This window comes from Ranitomeya imitator, chromosome 1, assembly GCF_032444005.1.
Source record: "Ranitomeya imitator isolate aRanImi1 chromosome 1, aRanImi1.pri, whole genome shotgun sequence".
NCBI classification, from domain to species: Eukaryota; Metazoa; Chordata; class Amphibia; order Anura; family Dendrobatidae; genus Ranitomeya; species Ranitomeya imitator.
In genome coordinates, this window is record NC_091282.1 from 740,336,603 (window position 1) to 740,354,948 (window position 18,346).

Sequence of the window (18,346 nt, forward strand, 5' to 3'; positions counted from 1 at the left end):
CTAACACTATGTTTTAACCTATAGAAAAGGACTGGACTCATTTACAAGAAACTTGAGTTGAATGTTCTAACGCTATTTCGGTACAGCCTGTAACTAAGACCCTTTGAATGTAAGGCTGAGGAAAATTCCTAAAATTAAAAAACTAAAAAACAAGGCTATATGATATCTCTTAACTCACAGCTGTCACGTCATGCACCATGCAGTGGAAAAAACATAATGTTACAGAAAAACATGTAGTACACACATTTTTAGGTTATTAGATATATTATTTTAAGTGTTAAATATATAAAAATCATGCAGTTAATATAGCTTCCTGTGTGAATAAGACATAAATTCATGAAACAGGTATTTTTTGTTCAATCCTCGCTTTGAAAGTAAAATTCTAAGGGAAATGAAAGATAAAGGTTAATTTCATATTTATTTCAAAACAAAATAATTTAAATATCTTATACATATGTATATATTTAATAAATGTATTTAATTGTAATTCTAAATATTTTTTACTGGAGTAAATTTTAATTATTTCACTATATATATATATAAAAATACAGTTAATATAATCTCTATTTATACAAATATGCTACAGTATTTACTGTATACTATATTAATATATAACTGCAGAATTATATTGAATAAAATAATTACATTAATAAATAATACATTGTATAACTCTTCATATAATATAATTAATTTTTAGCCAATTCCTATCCCAAAATTTGGCTGTTTGTCGATAATCTGCTGAAATGCTGTATTTAGTAAGGTCAGTTTTAACCCTACGGACTCTTTGAAGAACTGCTGTGATAATGGAGTGTTCAGCTGAGCTCCCCCTGGGATACTCACCTGCTTCCGTCTGTCAGTTTCCACCATCTTTAGAGACAGATCTGAGCCTTCAGATTTTAAATCTTTCAGAGAAATTTCTTTAATAGACTCCTGAATCTTTTCATACGGTTTGTAACAAATATGTAATTTTCTTCGTACTTCATAGATTTGATTTTGGATCAGATTTGAAGATTTTGATTTTGGCTTTTGATAAGATTGAATTCTGACTGGTTTCAAAAACTTAGTAAAATGTGTTTTCCTTTCAAGATTCTCGTGTTTTCTAGAAAAATCAAGGGATTGGGCGCATTCGTATAAAGAATTTTTCTGTGTAGCAATTATACGAGATACAGGATTTAAGAGTTTAAACTTGTTTACAAAACAATTTATCATGGATTGTTGATTCAAATTCGTACAGACCAATTTATACACCCTTTCAAAAATGGCCATAAAAGTAAACGTACATTCTTCCCGGCCAATCCTCAATTTTAGAAGAATATCAAGATCTGGATAATTTTCTTTCAATCCACAGAAAATCAAAATTCTTAATCTTTCTACATCAGTCATATTTTCATACTCCTCATTCTGCATTTCTAATGAATATCTTCTCATAAAAGTTACTGGCAGCCAAATTTTAAACAAATTATTTTTCTCCTGATTAGTCAAATCAAACTTATCAGCAAAACTCTCAAATATCTCTGAATTTCTGCACACATGGATTTTGTCATCATATGCAGGAATGATTTTGCATAATTTTAGCAGGATTTTCCTAGATTTAAGTTGGAGTTGGGCCTCTGAGTCGTCTATTTTTAAGGGCAATGGTACATCTGTCCCTCGTAGATCATCTTTGTCAATTGTCATGTCTCCTTCACTTCCTCCATCTTGTTTTTCATCTTGTGTCACAAAGTCAATGTCACTTTGGGTGGTCATCGTCATTACAGATACGTGCGTCACATCTTTCTCACTCTTCTCATTACAGTCAATCTTGGGAACATCATTCGTTTCCTTAGAAATTCTTTCTACACTGTCTTTTTTGGACTTCTCTGTCACAAACTCGTTAAATACATAAACCATATGTAAAATATTTTTAAGTTGCTCTTTTTCTTTTTTCTTAGACATTAGCTTACAATCTAAATTCAAATTCGCAGTTCTGCATTCTGAAAATAAATTAGACCAAAATATTTCTAAGCTAGATCCGTACAAACTTACAAAGTCTATCTGACTTGATTTAGCATATGAATTTATCAAATCCATTTGTCTTACCTTGAAATCTCAGCTTGTAGTTCCTTTGCTTTTACAACGCTGGGCTCCGGACTTCAGCACGGCTATTTTTAGCACGTCTGTTCTTCAGCACTACCAGTGCTTGCTGTCAATCCGTACAACACCTGTTAGTCTCCGTCATTCGTAGGTTCTTGTGAGATCTTTGTGACTTGAAATTTTGAAGTGGAATTCCTGAATACTTGCACAATCTAGCGGAACTCTTCTGTCTTCCCCCGTGTGCAAGAAGAAGGAAATTCACGCAAAAATAGCACAAAAAATCAAAACTGGCTGGCTGAGCCAAATGTTAAAAATCGTTATTGAGCAAAAATATCTAATCAAGACTTAACCAGGTGCGTTATTCTTAAAAGAAAAATGTCATGATATTCTGACGAAAGTGTAGTGGTTTATTGAGTTATCCACCATCGCAGCAAAAACATAAAAGGTAGATGAAACAATTACAAACAGAGTGTCCATGTGTAGATATCAGCGCTTCTCCTGTTACTCATCTTTCCAGGGTCCTGAATGGTAGAAGTCATCTGTCTGTGTGAAAGTCTGAAGTCATCATGGCATGGAGTAGCTAACAGCTGTTGTTCCTCGTGTCTTGTCCCATGTCCATGGAGAATGATGGTGAAGGAAGGGAGGTGACCGTCCCACGTGACAAAAAGCCCCCCACCCTCCTTAGAGACGTTATTTATATGGTTTCTACAGATCACGTGTCTTCTGTATATGGAGTTAACTTATACTCTGAGCTACATACACAGAAATAGCTTTTGATAGTGTCAGCAAGAAACCATGTGCTCGGTACAGAATAAAAATAAGAATAATTAATATTTAACAATATATATATATATATATACACACTATATAATTGTCTAAGGGTTACTTCCGTCTTTCTGTCCTTCTGTCACGGATATTCATTGGTCGCGGCCTCTGTCTGTCATGGAATCCAAGTCGCTGATTGGTCGTGGCAAAACGCCCACGACCATTGCCATGACCAATCAGCGACGGGCACAGTCCGGCGGCAACATGGCTGCTCCTTCCTCCCCGCAGTCAGTGCCCGCTCCGTACTCCCCTCCAGTCAGCGCTCACACAGGGTTAATGGCAGCGCTAATGGACCGCGGTGTAACGCACTCCATTAACGCAGCTTATTAACCCTGTGTGACCAACTTTTTTACTATTGATGCTGCCTATGCAGCCTCAATAGTAAAAAGATCTAATGTTAAAAATAATTAAAAAAAAAAATTAAAAAATAATCATATACTCACATTCCGGCGCCTTTCCCGCTCCTCGCGACACTCCGGTAACCGCTCCATGCAAGCGGCAGGTTCCGGTGGTAAGGATGGTATGCGACAAGGACCTGCCATGACGTCACGGTCATGTGACCGCGACGTCATCACAGGTCCTGCGAGAAAGACCTGCCATGACGTCACGGTCATGTGACCGCGACGTCATCACAGGTCCTGCGCCCATACCAACCCTGGGACCGGAAGCTGCCGCGTGCACCGCACACAGGGCCAGGACTTCAACGGAGGGTGAGTATATGTTTATTTTTTATTTTAAGTCTGTATACTACATGGCGCTGTGCAATATACTACGTGGCTGTGCAATATACTACGTGGCCATGTATATTCTAGAATACCCGATGCGTTATTTATATATATATATATATATATATATATATATATATATATATATATATATATATATATATATATATATATATATATATATATATATATATATATATATATACACACACAGTGTAGAGCAAAAGTTTGGATTGGACACACCTTCTCATTTTAAAGATTTTTCTGTATTTTCATGACTATGAAAATTGTTCATTTGCACTGAAGGCATCAAAACTATGAATTAACACATGTGGAATTATATACTTAACAAAAAAGTGTGAAACAACTGAAAGTATGTCTTATATTCTAGGTTCTTCAAAGTAGCCACCTTTTGCTTTGATGACTGCTTTGCACACTCTTGGCATTCTCTTGATGAGCTTCAAGAGGTAGTCACCAGAAATGGTCTTCCAACAATTTTGAAGGAGTTCCCAGAGATGCTTAGCACATGTTGGCCCTTTTGCCTTCACTCTGCAGTCCAGCTCACCCCAAACCATCTCGACTGGGTTCGGGTCTGGTGACTGTAGAGGCCAGGTCATCTGGTGTAGCACCCCATCACTCTCCTTTTTGGTCAAATAGCCTTTACACAGCCTGGAGGTGTGTTTAGGGTCATTGTCCTGTTGATGGTCCAACTAAACGCAAACCAGATGGAATAGCATGTCGCTGCAAGATGCTGTTGTAGCCATGCTGGTTCAGTATGCCTTCAATTTTGAATAAACCCCCATCAGTGTCACCAGCAAAGCACCCCCCACACCATCACACCATCTCCTCCATGCTTCACGGTGGGAACCAGGCATGTAGAGTCCATCCGTTCACCTTTTCTGCGTTGCACAAAGACACGGTGGTTGGAACCAAAGATCTCAAATTTGGACTCATCAGACCAAAACACAGATTTCCACTGGTCTAATGTCCATTTCTTGTGTTCTTTAGCCCACACAAGTCTCTTCTGCTTGTTGCCTGTCCTTAGCAGTGGTTTCCTAGCAGCTATTTTACCATGAAGGCCTGCTGCACAAAGTCTCCTCTTAATAGTTGTTGTAGAGATGTGTCTGCTGCTAGAACTCTGTGTGGCATTGACCTGGTCTCTAATCTGAACTGCTGTTAACCTGCGATTTCTGAGTCTCGTGACTCTGATAAACTTATCCTCCGAAGCAGAGGTGACTCTTGGTCTTCCTTTCTTGGGGCGGTCCTCATGTGAGCCAGTTTCTTTGTAGCACTTGATGGTTTTTGCCACTGTACTTGGGGACACTTTCATAGTGTTTCCAATTTTTCAGACTGATTGGCCTTCATTTCTTAAAGTAATGATGGCCACTCATTTTTTCTTTACTTAGCTGCTTTTTTCTTGCCATAATACAAATTTTAACAGTCTATTCAGTAGGACTATCAGCTGTGTATCCACCAGACTTCTGCACAACACAACTGATGGTCCCAACCCCATTTATAAGGCAAGAAATCCCACTTATGAAACCTGACAGGGCACACCTGTGAAGTGAAAACCATTCCTGGTGACTACCTCTTGAAGCTCATCAAGAGAATGCCAAGAGTGTGCAAAGCAGTCGTCAAAGCAAAAGGTGGCTACATTGAAGAACCTAGAATATAAGACATATTTGTCATCATTAACTTTAGGTCTTTTAGAGATCATTTCATCTTCAACTTGCTTAACTGTTTCGAATAATAGTAATTTTGACCAGGCGTGCCCAAACTTTCACCTGCTACTGTAATTCGATCCACTTACCTCTCCCCATATGGAGCAAGGAAGATCTCCTAGATCCTCTAGTCTAGAATTATAATTTAAAGTTTTACCCAACTACATCATAAGATGTGAAATAATGAAAGTGACCTCATACGAAATAATGTTAATTGAAAAATGTTTGTGTTAAAAATGTTAGATGGCAGCCAAGTGCCGCAGTTCTAGTCAAATGATTGCCCCGCTCCCATGATTTCGCCGCTGTCATTGCACTGATATTAGAGGGTGTTTTCTGTGACATTTCATTTTTCGGTGTTAGATTGAATCTCAGTCGCTGTGTTTAATTCCAGTTTAACCTCCATCTCACTGGGGACATACACGCCATAACAGCTGCTAACAACCTAGTGGCGGCTGCCATTGACGCGCGGATCTTCCATGAACTGACACAGTCTGACAAGGTGAGAACTTGTCCTGCCACCACGTAAAATGTCACCCTAGCTGCCATCATTATCTCTGTGCTAGGTGTTAACTGGAGGTTTTTACATTCAATGGTAAACTCTGGGCACAGGGGATAAAGATTTTCAGCTAAATCCATTATGAATCCAATGTTCAGTTACATCTGCTGCAAATGAGTTAGTGGAGCAAGTAGATTTGTGGCAGAATTCAGAATGGATATCATTCCTCTACATTATTGGGAATGTGTAATCAGCAAAGGAACTAGTGTTTAAATCAGACTTTTATGGTAAATTTGTTTTTTTTAATACTTTTTTTCATCTTTGTCTGTACTTTAAGAATAATTTCTGATTTCAGGTAATCGGGTAAATTTAATTTGTACCTGATTACTAGGTCTAATATTAGACGCTTTCTCCTGTGTTATCTACTGTATATAGAGGTGTTATCCGACATTGTACAGGAGGAGGAGGAGGTAAGCTGTGACATCACCTATTGTGTATGGTGGATCCTGTGTTATCTACTGTATATAGAGGTGATATCAGTCATTGTCCAGGAGGAGGAGGTGAGCTGTGACATCACCTATTGTGAATGGTGGATCCTGTGTTATCTACTGTATATAGAGGTGTAATCAGTCATTGTACAGGAGGAGGTGAGCTGTGACATCTATTGTGAATGATGGATCCGGTGTTACCTACTGTATATAGGTGTTATCAGTGATTGTATAGGAGGAGAATTGAAAAATGTCAGACTTTTTTTGGGGGGGGAGGGAGGGGTTGGAAAAATATCTAATTTATTATTTTTTAAAATAAAAAGAAAAGTGTGTGTGTGTTTATCATGTCTTATTTAACACTATTCCGGACATCCACATGAATGGTGTGTGTGTGTGTTTGTAGTGGTCTCGGGAGCTGAGCCCACGTCGTACATAGCGAGTGTCTGCCATGTTTACTTATATTCTTAGATTTTACTTTACGCAGACCTGACCTAGTCACCATTCATTCTAACAAGCCACCGTTAATATCCTCCAGGCGCTGTACAATCGTCTTGTCCCTTCCAGTAATGGAGTGCGCAAATTCTCAGATATTCAGTTCAGAAGGCTTAAGGTGAGTCGGACACTGTGAGAAACACAAGAGAATACTTGTTTGCAACTTAAATTCTCTAATTTTCTTCCTTTTTTTCCTTAACTTTCTTTCCTTGTCCCTCTTTTCTTTCCTTGTCCCTCTTTTCTTTCCTTCCTTCTTTTCTTTCTCCGTTTTCCTTTTTTTGTTTATCTTTTTTCTTTATTTTCTTTTCTTTTCCTTCTTTTTCCATTTTCTTCTCTTCTTTCATTTTCTTTTTTTCCACTTTTTTCTTTCTATTTCTTTTCTATTTGCTTCCTTTTCTTTTTTCGTTCCTTTCTTCTCTCCAAAGCTGTTAGCTCTGTTGGCATATCAGCTGTTTTGCAAACACTTGTATTTTCCATTAAATAACAATTGTGTAGCATTTTTTCCGTAGAACCTATGCATTATGCTGTTCCCCTGCAATTCCTCCTGGAAATGTATGACTGAATTGATAACTGGGTTTCAGCATTGTAAGCATACCTGATAAGTGCTGACATCTTGGTGGTGACAATGCAGTACACTCCTCCGTAAATACAGGGGTGTGTGGTATAGCGGTACAAGCCGTCACCAAGATTGAACGTGACATTCAGACCCCATTATCATTTAGTCTCCCATATTCCAGATTAAAACTAGAGCTACCCCCTCATTAGTTGCTATGGGCAACAGCACCTTTCCCTCGTTCAGACTTTGCACCCCCCCCACCCACCGATTGATAGGATTACCTTCCTATGTTTATAGTACACCCGTCCTTCGCTCAGTATTGATGCTGCAGCTATTTCTGAGCAGTTTGTTGTCGTTTGTCTTTCTAGGAACCTGCTTTTTGGCATTGTTGCAATCTTTTCAATATGTTCATGTTTTCTAGTAACTCTTGCGCTGGATTGGTAGCAGCATGTCTTGTAGCTTGGCACATTAGTGAGGAGCGGAGTGGTTGGAGCTATTTACAGAGCGTAATCGTCGTGGGTGTATAATATGTGGGCATCTAGAAAATGGAAGCTGCAGAAAGGCAGTTGCCCATATCAACCATATACCTTTATGTTCATGCACTTAGAACTTCATTGGTTGCTATGGGCAACTGCTCCTGCATTTCTTAGCCCCAGATTTTAGGCTTGAGACCTACATTCACAGCTCCCAAGGATATATGTATCTCATTTTACCAACGATTTGCATCAAACATGTCCGATAAATGTTCCTCATAATTCAGTGAATTTCTGTTGTTTTTATCCAATTTGCTTTGATGCGTTTAATAAATTGCTGTTTCTAGGCAACTAGATAGTGTTCATTACAGAAATGTACAAAATTCCCAGTTTACATAAAATATTGGGACTTATCTGCTCCTAAAAAGTTTTGGGATTGGAGTTCTCAGGGCAGTTGCTCGTGATTTTTGCTATAACCAAGGCATTATTGTGAGTATTAAATGCTTCCCTGTGGGGGAGATGAAAGTTGGTAAAAATCCAACATGATTTGATAATTTTTGAAATATATTAATCAGCCTGGAGTCCCAGTAATGTCGGCGGGTCGCCCCTTAGCGGCCAGAAGCTTCTAAAAAGTCCCCGTTTCCGCCTTCTTTGCACACCTGTGATAGGCTTTAACCCCTTCCCGACCTTTGACGCCACGTAGGCGTCATGAAAGTCGGTGCCAATCCGACCCATGACGCCTATGCGGCGTCATGGAAAGATCGCGTCCCTGCAGACCGGGTGAAAGGGTTAACTCCCATTTCACCCGATCTGCAGGGACAGGGGGAGTGGTAGTTTAGCCCAGGGGGGGTGGCTTCACCCCCTCGTGGCTACGATCGCTCTGATTGGCTGTTGAAAGTGAAACTGCCAATCAGAGCGATTTGTAATATTTCACCCATTATAACGGGTGAAATATTACAATCCAGCCATGGCCGATGCTGAAATATCATCGGCCATGGCTGGAAATACTAGTGTGCCCCCACCCCACCCCTCCGATCGCCCCCCCACCCCCCCGATCTGGCCGGTACACTGCTCCGGCTCCCCTCCGTCCAGTGCTCCGCTCCCCCCCGTGCTCGTGTCCGCTCCCCCCGTGCTCCAATCACCCCCCCGTGCTCCAATCACCCCCCCTGCGCTCCGATCCACCCCCCCGTGCTCCGTTCCACCCCCCCGTGCTCCATTCCAGCCCCCCCGTGCTCCGTTCCACGCCCCCCGCGCTCCGTTCCACCCCTCCCGCGCTCCGATTCCCCCCCCGTGGTCCCCCCCCACCCTATCATACTTACCGATCCAGCCGTGGTCCCGTCCGTCTTCTCCCGGGCGCCGCCATCTTCCAAAATGGCGGGCGCATGCGCAGTGCGCCCGCCGAATCTGCCGGCCGGCAGATTCGTTCCAAAGTGCATTTTGATCACTGAGATATAATCTATCTCAGTGATCAAAATAAAAAAAATAATAAATGACCCCCCCCCCCCCCTTTGTCACCCCCATAGGTAGGGACAATAAAAAAATAAAGAAATTTTTTTTTTTCCACTGTTAGAATAGGGTTAGGGTTAGAGTTAGGGGTAGGGTTAGGGGTAGGGTTAGGGTTAGGGCTAGGGGTAGGGTTAGGGGTAGGGTTAGGGGTAGGGTTAGGGTTAGGAATGTGCACACGTATTCTGGTCCTCTGCGGATTTTTCCGCTGCGGATTTGATAAATCCGCAGTGCTAAACCGCTGCGGATTTATGGCGGATTTACCGCGTTTTTTTCTGCGCATTTCACTGCGGTTTTACAATTGCGATTTTCTATTGGAGCAGTTGTAAAACCGCTGCGGAATCCGCACAAAGAAGTGACATGCTGCGGAATGTAAACCGCTGCGTTTCCGTGCAGTTTTTCCGCAGCATGTGTACAGCGATTTTTGTTTCCCATAGGTTTACATTGAACTGTAAACTCATGGGAAACTGCTGCGGATCCGCAGCGTGTGCACATACCTTTAGAATTAGGCTATGTGCACACGGTGCGGATTTGGCTGCGGATTCGCAGCAGTGTTCCATCAGGTTTACAGTACCATGTAAACATATGAAAAACCAAATCCGCTGTGCCCATGGTGCGGAAAATACCGCGCGGGAACGCTGCGTTGTATTTTCCGCAGCATGTCAATTCTTTGTGCGGATTCCGCAGCGTTTTACACCTGTTCCTCAATAGGAATCCGCAGGTGAAATCCGCACAAAAAACACTGGAAATCCGCGGAAAATCCGCAGGTAAAACACAGTGCCTTTTACCCGCGGATTTTTCAAAAATGGTGCGGAAATATCTCACACGAATCCGCAACGTGGGCACATAGCCTTAGGGTTAGGGTTGGAATTAGGGTTGTGGTTAGGGTTAGGGGTGTGTTGGGGTTAGGGTTGTGGTTAGGGGTGTGTTGGGGTTAGGGTTGTGATTAGGGTTACGGCTACAGTTGGGATAAGGGTTAGGGGTGTGTTGGAGTTAGAATTGAGGGGTTTCCACTGTTTAGGCACATCAGGGGTCTCCAAACGCAACATGGCGCCACCATTGATTCCAGCCAATCTCGTATTCAAAAAGTCAAATGGTGCTCCCTCACTTCCGAGCCCTGACGTGTGCCCAAACAGTGGTTTACCCCCACATATGGGGTACCAGCATACTCAGGACAAACTGCGCAACAATTACTGGGGTCCAATTTCTCCTGTTACCCTTGTGAATCTAAAAAAATGCTTGCTAAAACATAATTTTTGAGGAAAGAAAAATGATTTTTTATTTTCACGGCTCTGCGTTGTAAACGTCTGTGAAGCACTTGGGGGTTCAAAGTGCTCACCACATATCTAGATAAGTTCCTTGGGGGGTCTAGTTTCTAAAATGGGGTCACTTGTGGGGGGTTTCTACTGTTTAGGCACACCAGGGGCTCTGCAAACGCAACGTGACACCCGCAGACCATTCCATCAAAGTCTGCATTTCAAAAGTCACTACTTCCCTTCTGAGCCCCGACGTGTGCCCAAACAGTGGTTTACCCCCACATATGGGGTATCAGCGTACTCAGGAGAAACTGGACAACAACTTTTGGGGTCCAATTTCTCCTGTAACCCTTGGGAAAATAAAAAATTCTGGGCTAAATAATTATTTTTGAGGAAAGAAAACGTATTTATTATTTTCACGGCTCTGCATTATAAACTTCTATGAAGCACTTGGGGGTTCAAAGTGCTCACCACACATCTAGATAAGTTCCTTTCAGGGTCTAGTTTCCAAAATGGGGTCACTTGTGGGGGGTTTCTACTGTTTAGGCACATCAGGGGCTCTGCAAACGCAACGTGACGCCCGCAGAGCATTCCATCAAAGTCTGCATTTCAAAACGTCACTACTTCAATTCCAAGCCCCGGCATGTGCCCAAACAGTAGTTTACCCCCACATATGGGGTATCACCGTACTCAGGAGAAACTGGACAACAAATATTGGGGTCAAATTTCTCCTGTTACCCTTGGGAAAATTAAAAAATTCTGGGCTAAATAATTATTTTTGAGGAAAGAAAACGTATTTATTATTTTCACGGCTCTGCATTATAAACTTCTATGAAGCACTTGGGGGTTCAAAGTGCTCACCACACATCTAGATAAGTTCCTTTGGGGGTCTAGTTTCCAAAATGGGGTCACTTGTGGGGGGTTTCTACTGTTAAGCCACATCAGGGGCTCTGCAAACGCAACGTGACGCCCACAGAGCATTCCATCAAAGTCTGCATTTCAAAACGTCACTACTTCACTTCCGAGCCCCGGCATGTGCCCAAACAGTGATTTACCCCCACATATGGGGTATCAGCGTACTCAGGAGAAACTGGACAACAACTTTTGGGGTCAAATTTCTCCTGTTACCCTTGGGAAAATAAAAAATTGCAGGCTAAAAGATCATTTTTGAGAAAATAATTTTTTTTTTTATTTTCATGGCTCTGCGTTATAAACTTCTGTGAAGCACTTGGGGGTTCAAAGTCCTCACCACACATCTAGATTAGTTCCTTTGGGGGTCTAGTTTCTAAAATGGTGTCATTTCTGGGGGATCTCCAATGTTTAGGCACACAGGGGCTCTCCAAACGTGACATGGTGTCCGCTAATGATTGGAGCTAATTTTCCATTTAAAAAGCCAAATGGCGTGCCATCCCTTCCGAGCCCTGCCGTGCGCCCAAACAGTGGTTTACCCCCACATATGGGGTATCAGCGTACTCAGGACAAACTGGACAACAATATTTGGGGTCCAATTTCTCCTATTATCCTTGGCAAAATAGGAAATTCCAGGCTAAAAAATCATTTTTGAGGAAAGAAAAATTATTTTTTATTTTCATGGCTCTGCGTTATAAACTTCTGTGAAGCACCTGGGGGTTTAAAGTGCTCAATATGCATCTAGATAAGTTCCTTGGGGGGTCTAGTTTCCAAAATGGGGTCACTTGTGCGGGAGCTCCAATGTTTAGGCACACAGGGGCTCTCCAAACGCGACATGGTGTCCGCTAACAATTGGAGCTAATTTTCCATTCAAAAAGTCAAATGGCGCGCCTTCTCTTCCGAGCCCTGCCGAGTGCCCAAACAGTGGTTTACCCCCACATATGAGGTATCGGCGTACTCGGGAGAAATTGCCCAACAAATTTTATGATCCATTTTATCCTACTGCCCATGTGAAAATGAAAAAATTGAGGCGAAAAGAATTTTTTTGTGAAAAAAAATTGCTTTTTCATTTTTACAGATCAATTTGTGAAGCACCTGAGGGTTTAAAGTGCTCACTAGGCATCTAAATTAGTTCCTTGGGGGGTCTAGTTTCCAAAATGGGGTCACTTGTGGGGGAGCGCCAATATTTAGGCACACAGGAGCTATCCAAACGCGACATGGTGTCCGCTAACGATGGAAATAATTTTTCATTCAAAAAGTCAAATGGCGCTCCTTCCCTTCCGAGCCTTACCATGTGCCCAAACAGTGGTTTACCTCCACATGTGAGGTATTGGTGTACTCAGGAGAAATTGCCCAACACATTTTAGGATCCATTTTATCCTGTTGCCCATGTGAAAATGAAAAAATTGAGGCTAAAAGAATTTTTTTGTGAAAAAAAAGTACTTTTTCATTTTTACGGATCAATTTGTGAAGCACCTGGGGGTTCAAAGTGCTCACTATGCATCTAGATAAGTTCCTTGGGGCGTCTAGTTTCCAAAATGGGGTCACTTGTGGGGGAGCTTCAATTTTTAGGCACACGGGGACTCTCCAAACGTGACATGGTGTCCGCTAAAGAGTGGAGCCAATTTTTGATTCAAAAAGTCAAATGGCGCTCCTTCCCTTCCAAGCCCTGCCGTGCGCCAAAACAGTGGTTTACCCCCACATATGAGGTATCAGCGTACTCAGGACAAATTGGACAACAACTTTCGTGGTTCAGTTTCTCCTTTTACCATTGGGAAAATAAAAAAATTGTTGCTAAAAGATAATTTTTGTGACTAAAAAGTTAAATGTTCATTTTTTCCTTCCATGTTGCTTCTGCTGCTGTGAAGCACCTGAAGGGTTAATAAACTTCTTGAATGTGGTTTTGAGTACCTTGAGGGGTGCAGTTTTTAGAATGGTGTCACTTTTGGGTATTTTCAGCCATATAGACCCCTCAAACTGACTTCAAATGTGAGGTGGTCCCTAAAAAAAATGGTTTTGTAAATTTCGTTGTAAAAATGACAAATCGCTGGTCGAATTTTAACCCTTATAACTTCCTAACAAAAAAAAATTTTGTTTCCAAAATTGTGCTGATGTATAGTAAACATGTGGGAAATGTTATTTATTAACTATTTTGTGTCACATATCTCTCTGGTTTAACAGAATAAAAATTCAAAATGTGAAAATTGCGAAATTTTCAAAATTTTCGCCAAATTTCCGTGTTTATCACAAATAAATGCAGAATTTATTGACCTAAATTTACCACTAACATGAAGCCCAATATGTCACGAAAAAACAATCTCAGAACCGCTAGGATCCGTTGAAGCGTTCCTGAGTTATTACCTCATAAAGGGACACTGGTCAGAATTGCAAAAAACGGCAAGGTCTTTAAGGTCAAAATAGGCTGGGTCTTGAAGGGGTTAATAGAAGACTGTAATTTTCACTATATAACTCTAATACCATAGTAATGCAGTATGTAAAACAAGCGATCAGACAATCACAGGTTCACATTCACAAGGGGGACTAAAATAAAAAAAAATACATTGTTTGAATCGCCCCCTATTGTCATTTAAAAAAATAAATAAAACCTTTGTAATTTTCAAGTCTATGAATGTTTGATCTATTAAAATATAAGATTTACTGATCTGGTAAATGGTAGAATTCCTATTTTATGGTTGCCACATTTCCTACTGAGATAAAAAAAAAAAAAAAGCAATAAAAAATATGAATATGATAATGGTATCAATGAAGAATCCATGCAAAACCAAGACTTCATAAACATCCGGAACAATAAAAAAGTTATGGATCTCAGAAAGTGGTGGCATAAACCCAAACATACCGTATATACTCGAGTATAAGCCGACCCCCCTAATTTTGCCACAAAAAACTGGGAAAACTTATTGACTCGAGTATAAGCCTAGGGTAGAAAATGCAGCAGCTACCGGTGAATTTCAAAAATAAAAATAGATGCTCCATACCGTTCATTATTGCCCCAAAGGAGGTTCCATATAAAGCTGTGCCATATAGAATGCTCTGCACCGTTCATTATGGCCCCATAGATGCTCCATAGAAAGCTGTGCCACATATAATGCTCTGCACCGTTCATTATTGCCCCATAGATCTTCCATAGAAAGCTGTGCCATATAGAATGCTTTGCACCGTTCATTATGGCCCCATAGATGCTCCATAGAAAGCTGTGCCACATATAATGCTCTGCACCGTTCATTATTGCCCCATAGATGTTCCATAGAAAGCTGTGCCATATAGAATGCTTTGCACCGTTCATTATTGCCCCATAGATGTTCCATAGAAAGCTGTGCCACATATAATGCTCTGCACCGTTCATTATGGCCCCATAGATGCTCCACATAAAGCTGTGCCATATAGAATGCTCTGCACCGTTCATTATGGCCCTATAGATGCTCCATATAAAACTGTGCCATATAGAAAGCTCTGCACCGTTCATTATTGCCCCATAGATGTTCCATAGAAAGCTGTGCCATATAGAATGCTCTGCACCGTTCATTATGGCCCCATAGATGCTCCATAGAAAGCTGTGCCACATATAATGCTCTGCACCGTTCATTATTGCCCCATAGATGTTCCATAGAAAGCTGTGCCATATAGAATGCTTTGCACCGTTCATTATTGCCCCATAGATGCTCCATAGAAAGCTGTGCCATATAGAATGCTCTGCACCGTTCATTATGGCCCTATAGATGCTCCATATAAAACTGTGCCATATAGAATGCTCTGCACCATTCATTATTGCCCCATATAAAACTGTGCCATATATAATGCTCTGCACCGTTCATTATGGGCCCCATATATGCTCCTTATAAAGCTGTGCCCCATATATAATGCTCTGCACCGTTCATTATGGCCCTATAGATGCTCCTTATAGAGCTGTGCCATATATATTGCTCTGCACCGTTGATTATGGCCCCATAGATGCTCCATATAAAGCTGTGCCCCATATATAATGCTCTGCACCGTTGATTATGGCCTCATAGATGCTCCATATAAAGCTGTCCAATATATAATGCTGCTGCAATAAAAAAAAAAATCACATACTCGCTCAGGACGCCGGCGCTTTCAATATTTACCTGCTCCTTGTGCGGCTCCGTCTCGAGCACTGACGCTCAGCAGAGGGCGCGCACTGACTACGTCACCGGGCCCTCTAACCTGAGCGTCACTGCTAGAGGACGCTGCAGACGGAGCCGCACCGGAGCGAGGAGCAGGTAAATATCGCGCAGCGCTCCCCTCCCGGTATACTTACTTGCTCCCGGCGCGATCCCTGCAGTCCCGGTGCTGCATCTTCTTGCTGTATTGAGCGGTCACAGTTACCACTCATTTTCAGTCCTCAATATGTGGCTCCACCTCTCTGGGAGGTGGAGCCGCATATTCATTTCTGTAATGAGCGGTACCATGTAACCGCTCAATACTGGAAGAAGCAGGGACCGCGCCGGAGCAGGTAAGTATAATTACACAGCCCCCGCTCCCCCTCCCCTGCCAACCCCCGGGTATGACTTGAGCATAAGCCGAGAGGGGGACTTTCAGCCCCAAAAAAATGGCCTGAAAATCTCGGCTTGTACTCGAGTATATACGGTATTAATTCCCCCCCCCCCCCCCCCCCCCGTTTCAAATTTTTTGGCACTAAAATATATATAAAATACATACGTACATGCATACATACATACATGTTTATCGCCGTAATCATAGTGACCTGGAGAGTCAATTTTACCACATAATGGACATTGTGTTATTTCTGCATTCCACCTCAGTCTGAATTTTTCAGGGCATCATATGGGAAAGTGAATGATGTTTTTTGAGGGGAAGAAGGGTAGTTTTGCATGACAAGTCCTCCTTTATGGGTAGGTCGATGGAAGTGTGGAAAAAAAAAAAAAGATCTGGCATTTAGAAGAAGGGTAGGAAAAATCAAAGGCACAAAAATCGCCCAGTTGGGAAGATGTTAAAGGGATAGTCTGGCTGATGATTTTTTTTTATTATTATTATTACTGTAAGGCTATGTGCACACGTTCAGGATTTCTCGCAGAAAATTCCTGAGAAAAACCTGAAATTTTCTGCAAGAAATCCGCAAGAAGTCTGCATGCGTTTTTGCCGCGTTTTTTTCTGGACATCTCCCAATGCATTTTGTAATGGTAAATCCGCAAAAAAACTGCAAAATTAATGAACATGCTGCGTTTTTTACCGCGATGCGTTTTTTTCGCGGAAAAAACGCTTCATGTGTACAAAACATGCGGGATTCATTCTAAATGATGGGATGCTTATTGTATGCTGTTTTTTTGCGGTTTTATAGCATTATCGGGAAAAAACGCGTGCACACAGCCTAAAAAAGAAAAGCTAAGAATTGGTTACAAAAGGCAATAAGCATCCCCTTAATTCGTCTTCTGCTTTCCCACCATTCCCTACTTGCTGTTGCAGTGATGACATCCCAACTCAGGAACATGAGACCGCTGCAAGTAAGCGATTGGTTGCAGCAGTCACGCGTCCTTGAGTTGGGAAATCAGTTTGGGATGTGGAAACAGGAACAAAGAGAGATTTTTTGACCTAAGCATTGCTACTTTTATTCATGTAATCCATTTTGTGAAAAAGTTGTACATGCTTGACAACCATTTAAAGGGATTGCACAGGATTATAAAAAATATGGCTATTTTATTTTCAAAAGCAGCGCCACCCTTTTGCAGACAGGTTGTATTTGGTACTGCAGTTCTATTCACTTCTGTGAAGCCCAGCAGCAATATCAGCTCAGCCCACAATAAAGCAGAAAGGACTTTCTGAAAGGAGAATAATGCAGAATATGTCCCCCTGTTCCGCCTGACGGGGGAGGACTATGCAGCAAATTAGTTTACAAGACAAAGCCATTTCTTTGCCTTTGTTCTCACCCGCACTGTGCCGACTCCGTGACCAACCTAAGGAGACAAATTATATCCTATTTTGGAAATGTTTCCATGGTAACATAAAAATACTTATTTCCTCCATATATGGATATTTCCTAGTGCGTCTTTTGAAAATATCAGGCAATAATGAATAGTTTGTTGATAGAAGTAGAATGAAAACTGACGTAAAAACATCTAGATATTTCTTGTTGGTTTGCAGTATATCGATCATGTATCGGCATATCTTCTCTATGTTGCGTGTCTGTCTATTCATCTATCTAGTTATGTCAGTCTATTCTATCCTTCCATCATAGGAATCTATGTTTAGATGATCTGTTTCTATATTTTATCTATCCTATTAATTTATAATAATAAATAATAATATTTTTATTTCTATAGCGCCAACATATTCCGCAGCACTTAACATTTTAGAGGGGACTTGTACAGACAATAAAAGATCATATATCTTCACATATGCACTTTATTGATCGCATATCTATCTCTACATCAAAAATGGAAAAAAAGGAGGCAGCAAGCCTCGAGAAAGGTTCTCGGTAAAACCATAACATCACCATTATGGGCTATTAAATACAATGCCTACAAGTAGTATTCAACCCCCTGCAGATTTAGCAGGTTTAATAAGATGTAAATAAGTTAGAGCCTTCAAACAAGGGCAGGATTTATTAACAGATGCATAAACCTTACAAACCAAAAAGTTTTGTTGCTCAGTTAAATTTTTATAAATTTTAAACATAAAAGTGTGGGTCAATCATTATTCAACCCCTAGGTTTAATATTTTGTGGAATAACCTTTGTTTGCAATTACAGCTAATAATCGTCTTTTATAAGACCTGATCAGGCCGGCACAGGTCTCTGGAGTTATCTTGGCCCACTCCTCCATGCAGATCTTCT

General features: G+C 41.2%; 1 protein-coding gene across 1 annotated transcript in view; it reads left to right on the top strand.

Annotated features, from left to right (window-relative positions):
* Positions 1–18,346, top strand: part of MTHFD1 (methylenetetrahydrofolate dehydrogenase, cyclohydrolase and formyltetrahydrofolate synthetase 1) — a 158,982-nt gene that overhangs the window by 81,077 nt on the left and 59,559 nt on the right. Inside the window, exons 14-15 of the mRNA XM_069733956.1 lie at positions 5,736–5,843; positions 6,864–6,938. Of these exons, the coding sequence (XP_069590057.1) occupies positions 5,736–5,843; positions 6,864–6,938 (183 nt within the window). The remainder of the gene's footprint in view (positions 1–5,735; positions 5,844–6,863; positions 6,939–18,346) is intronic.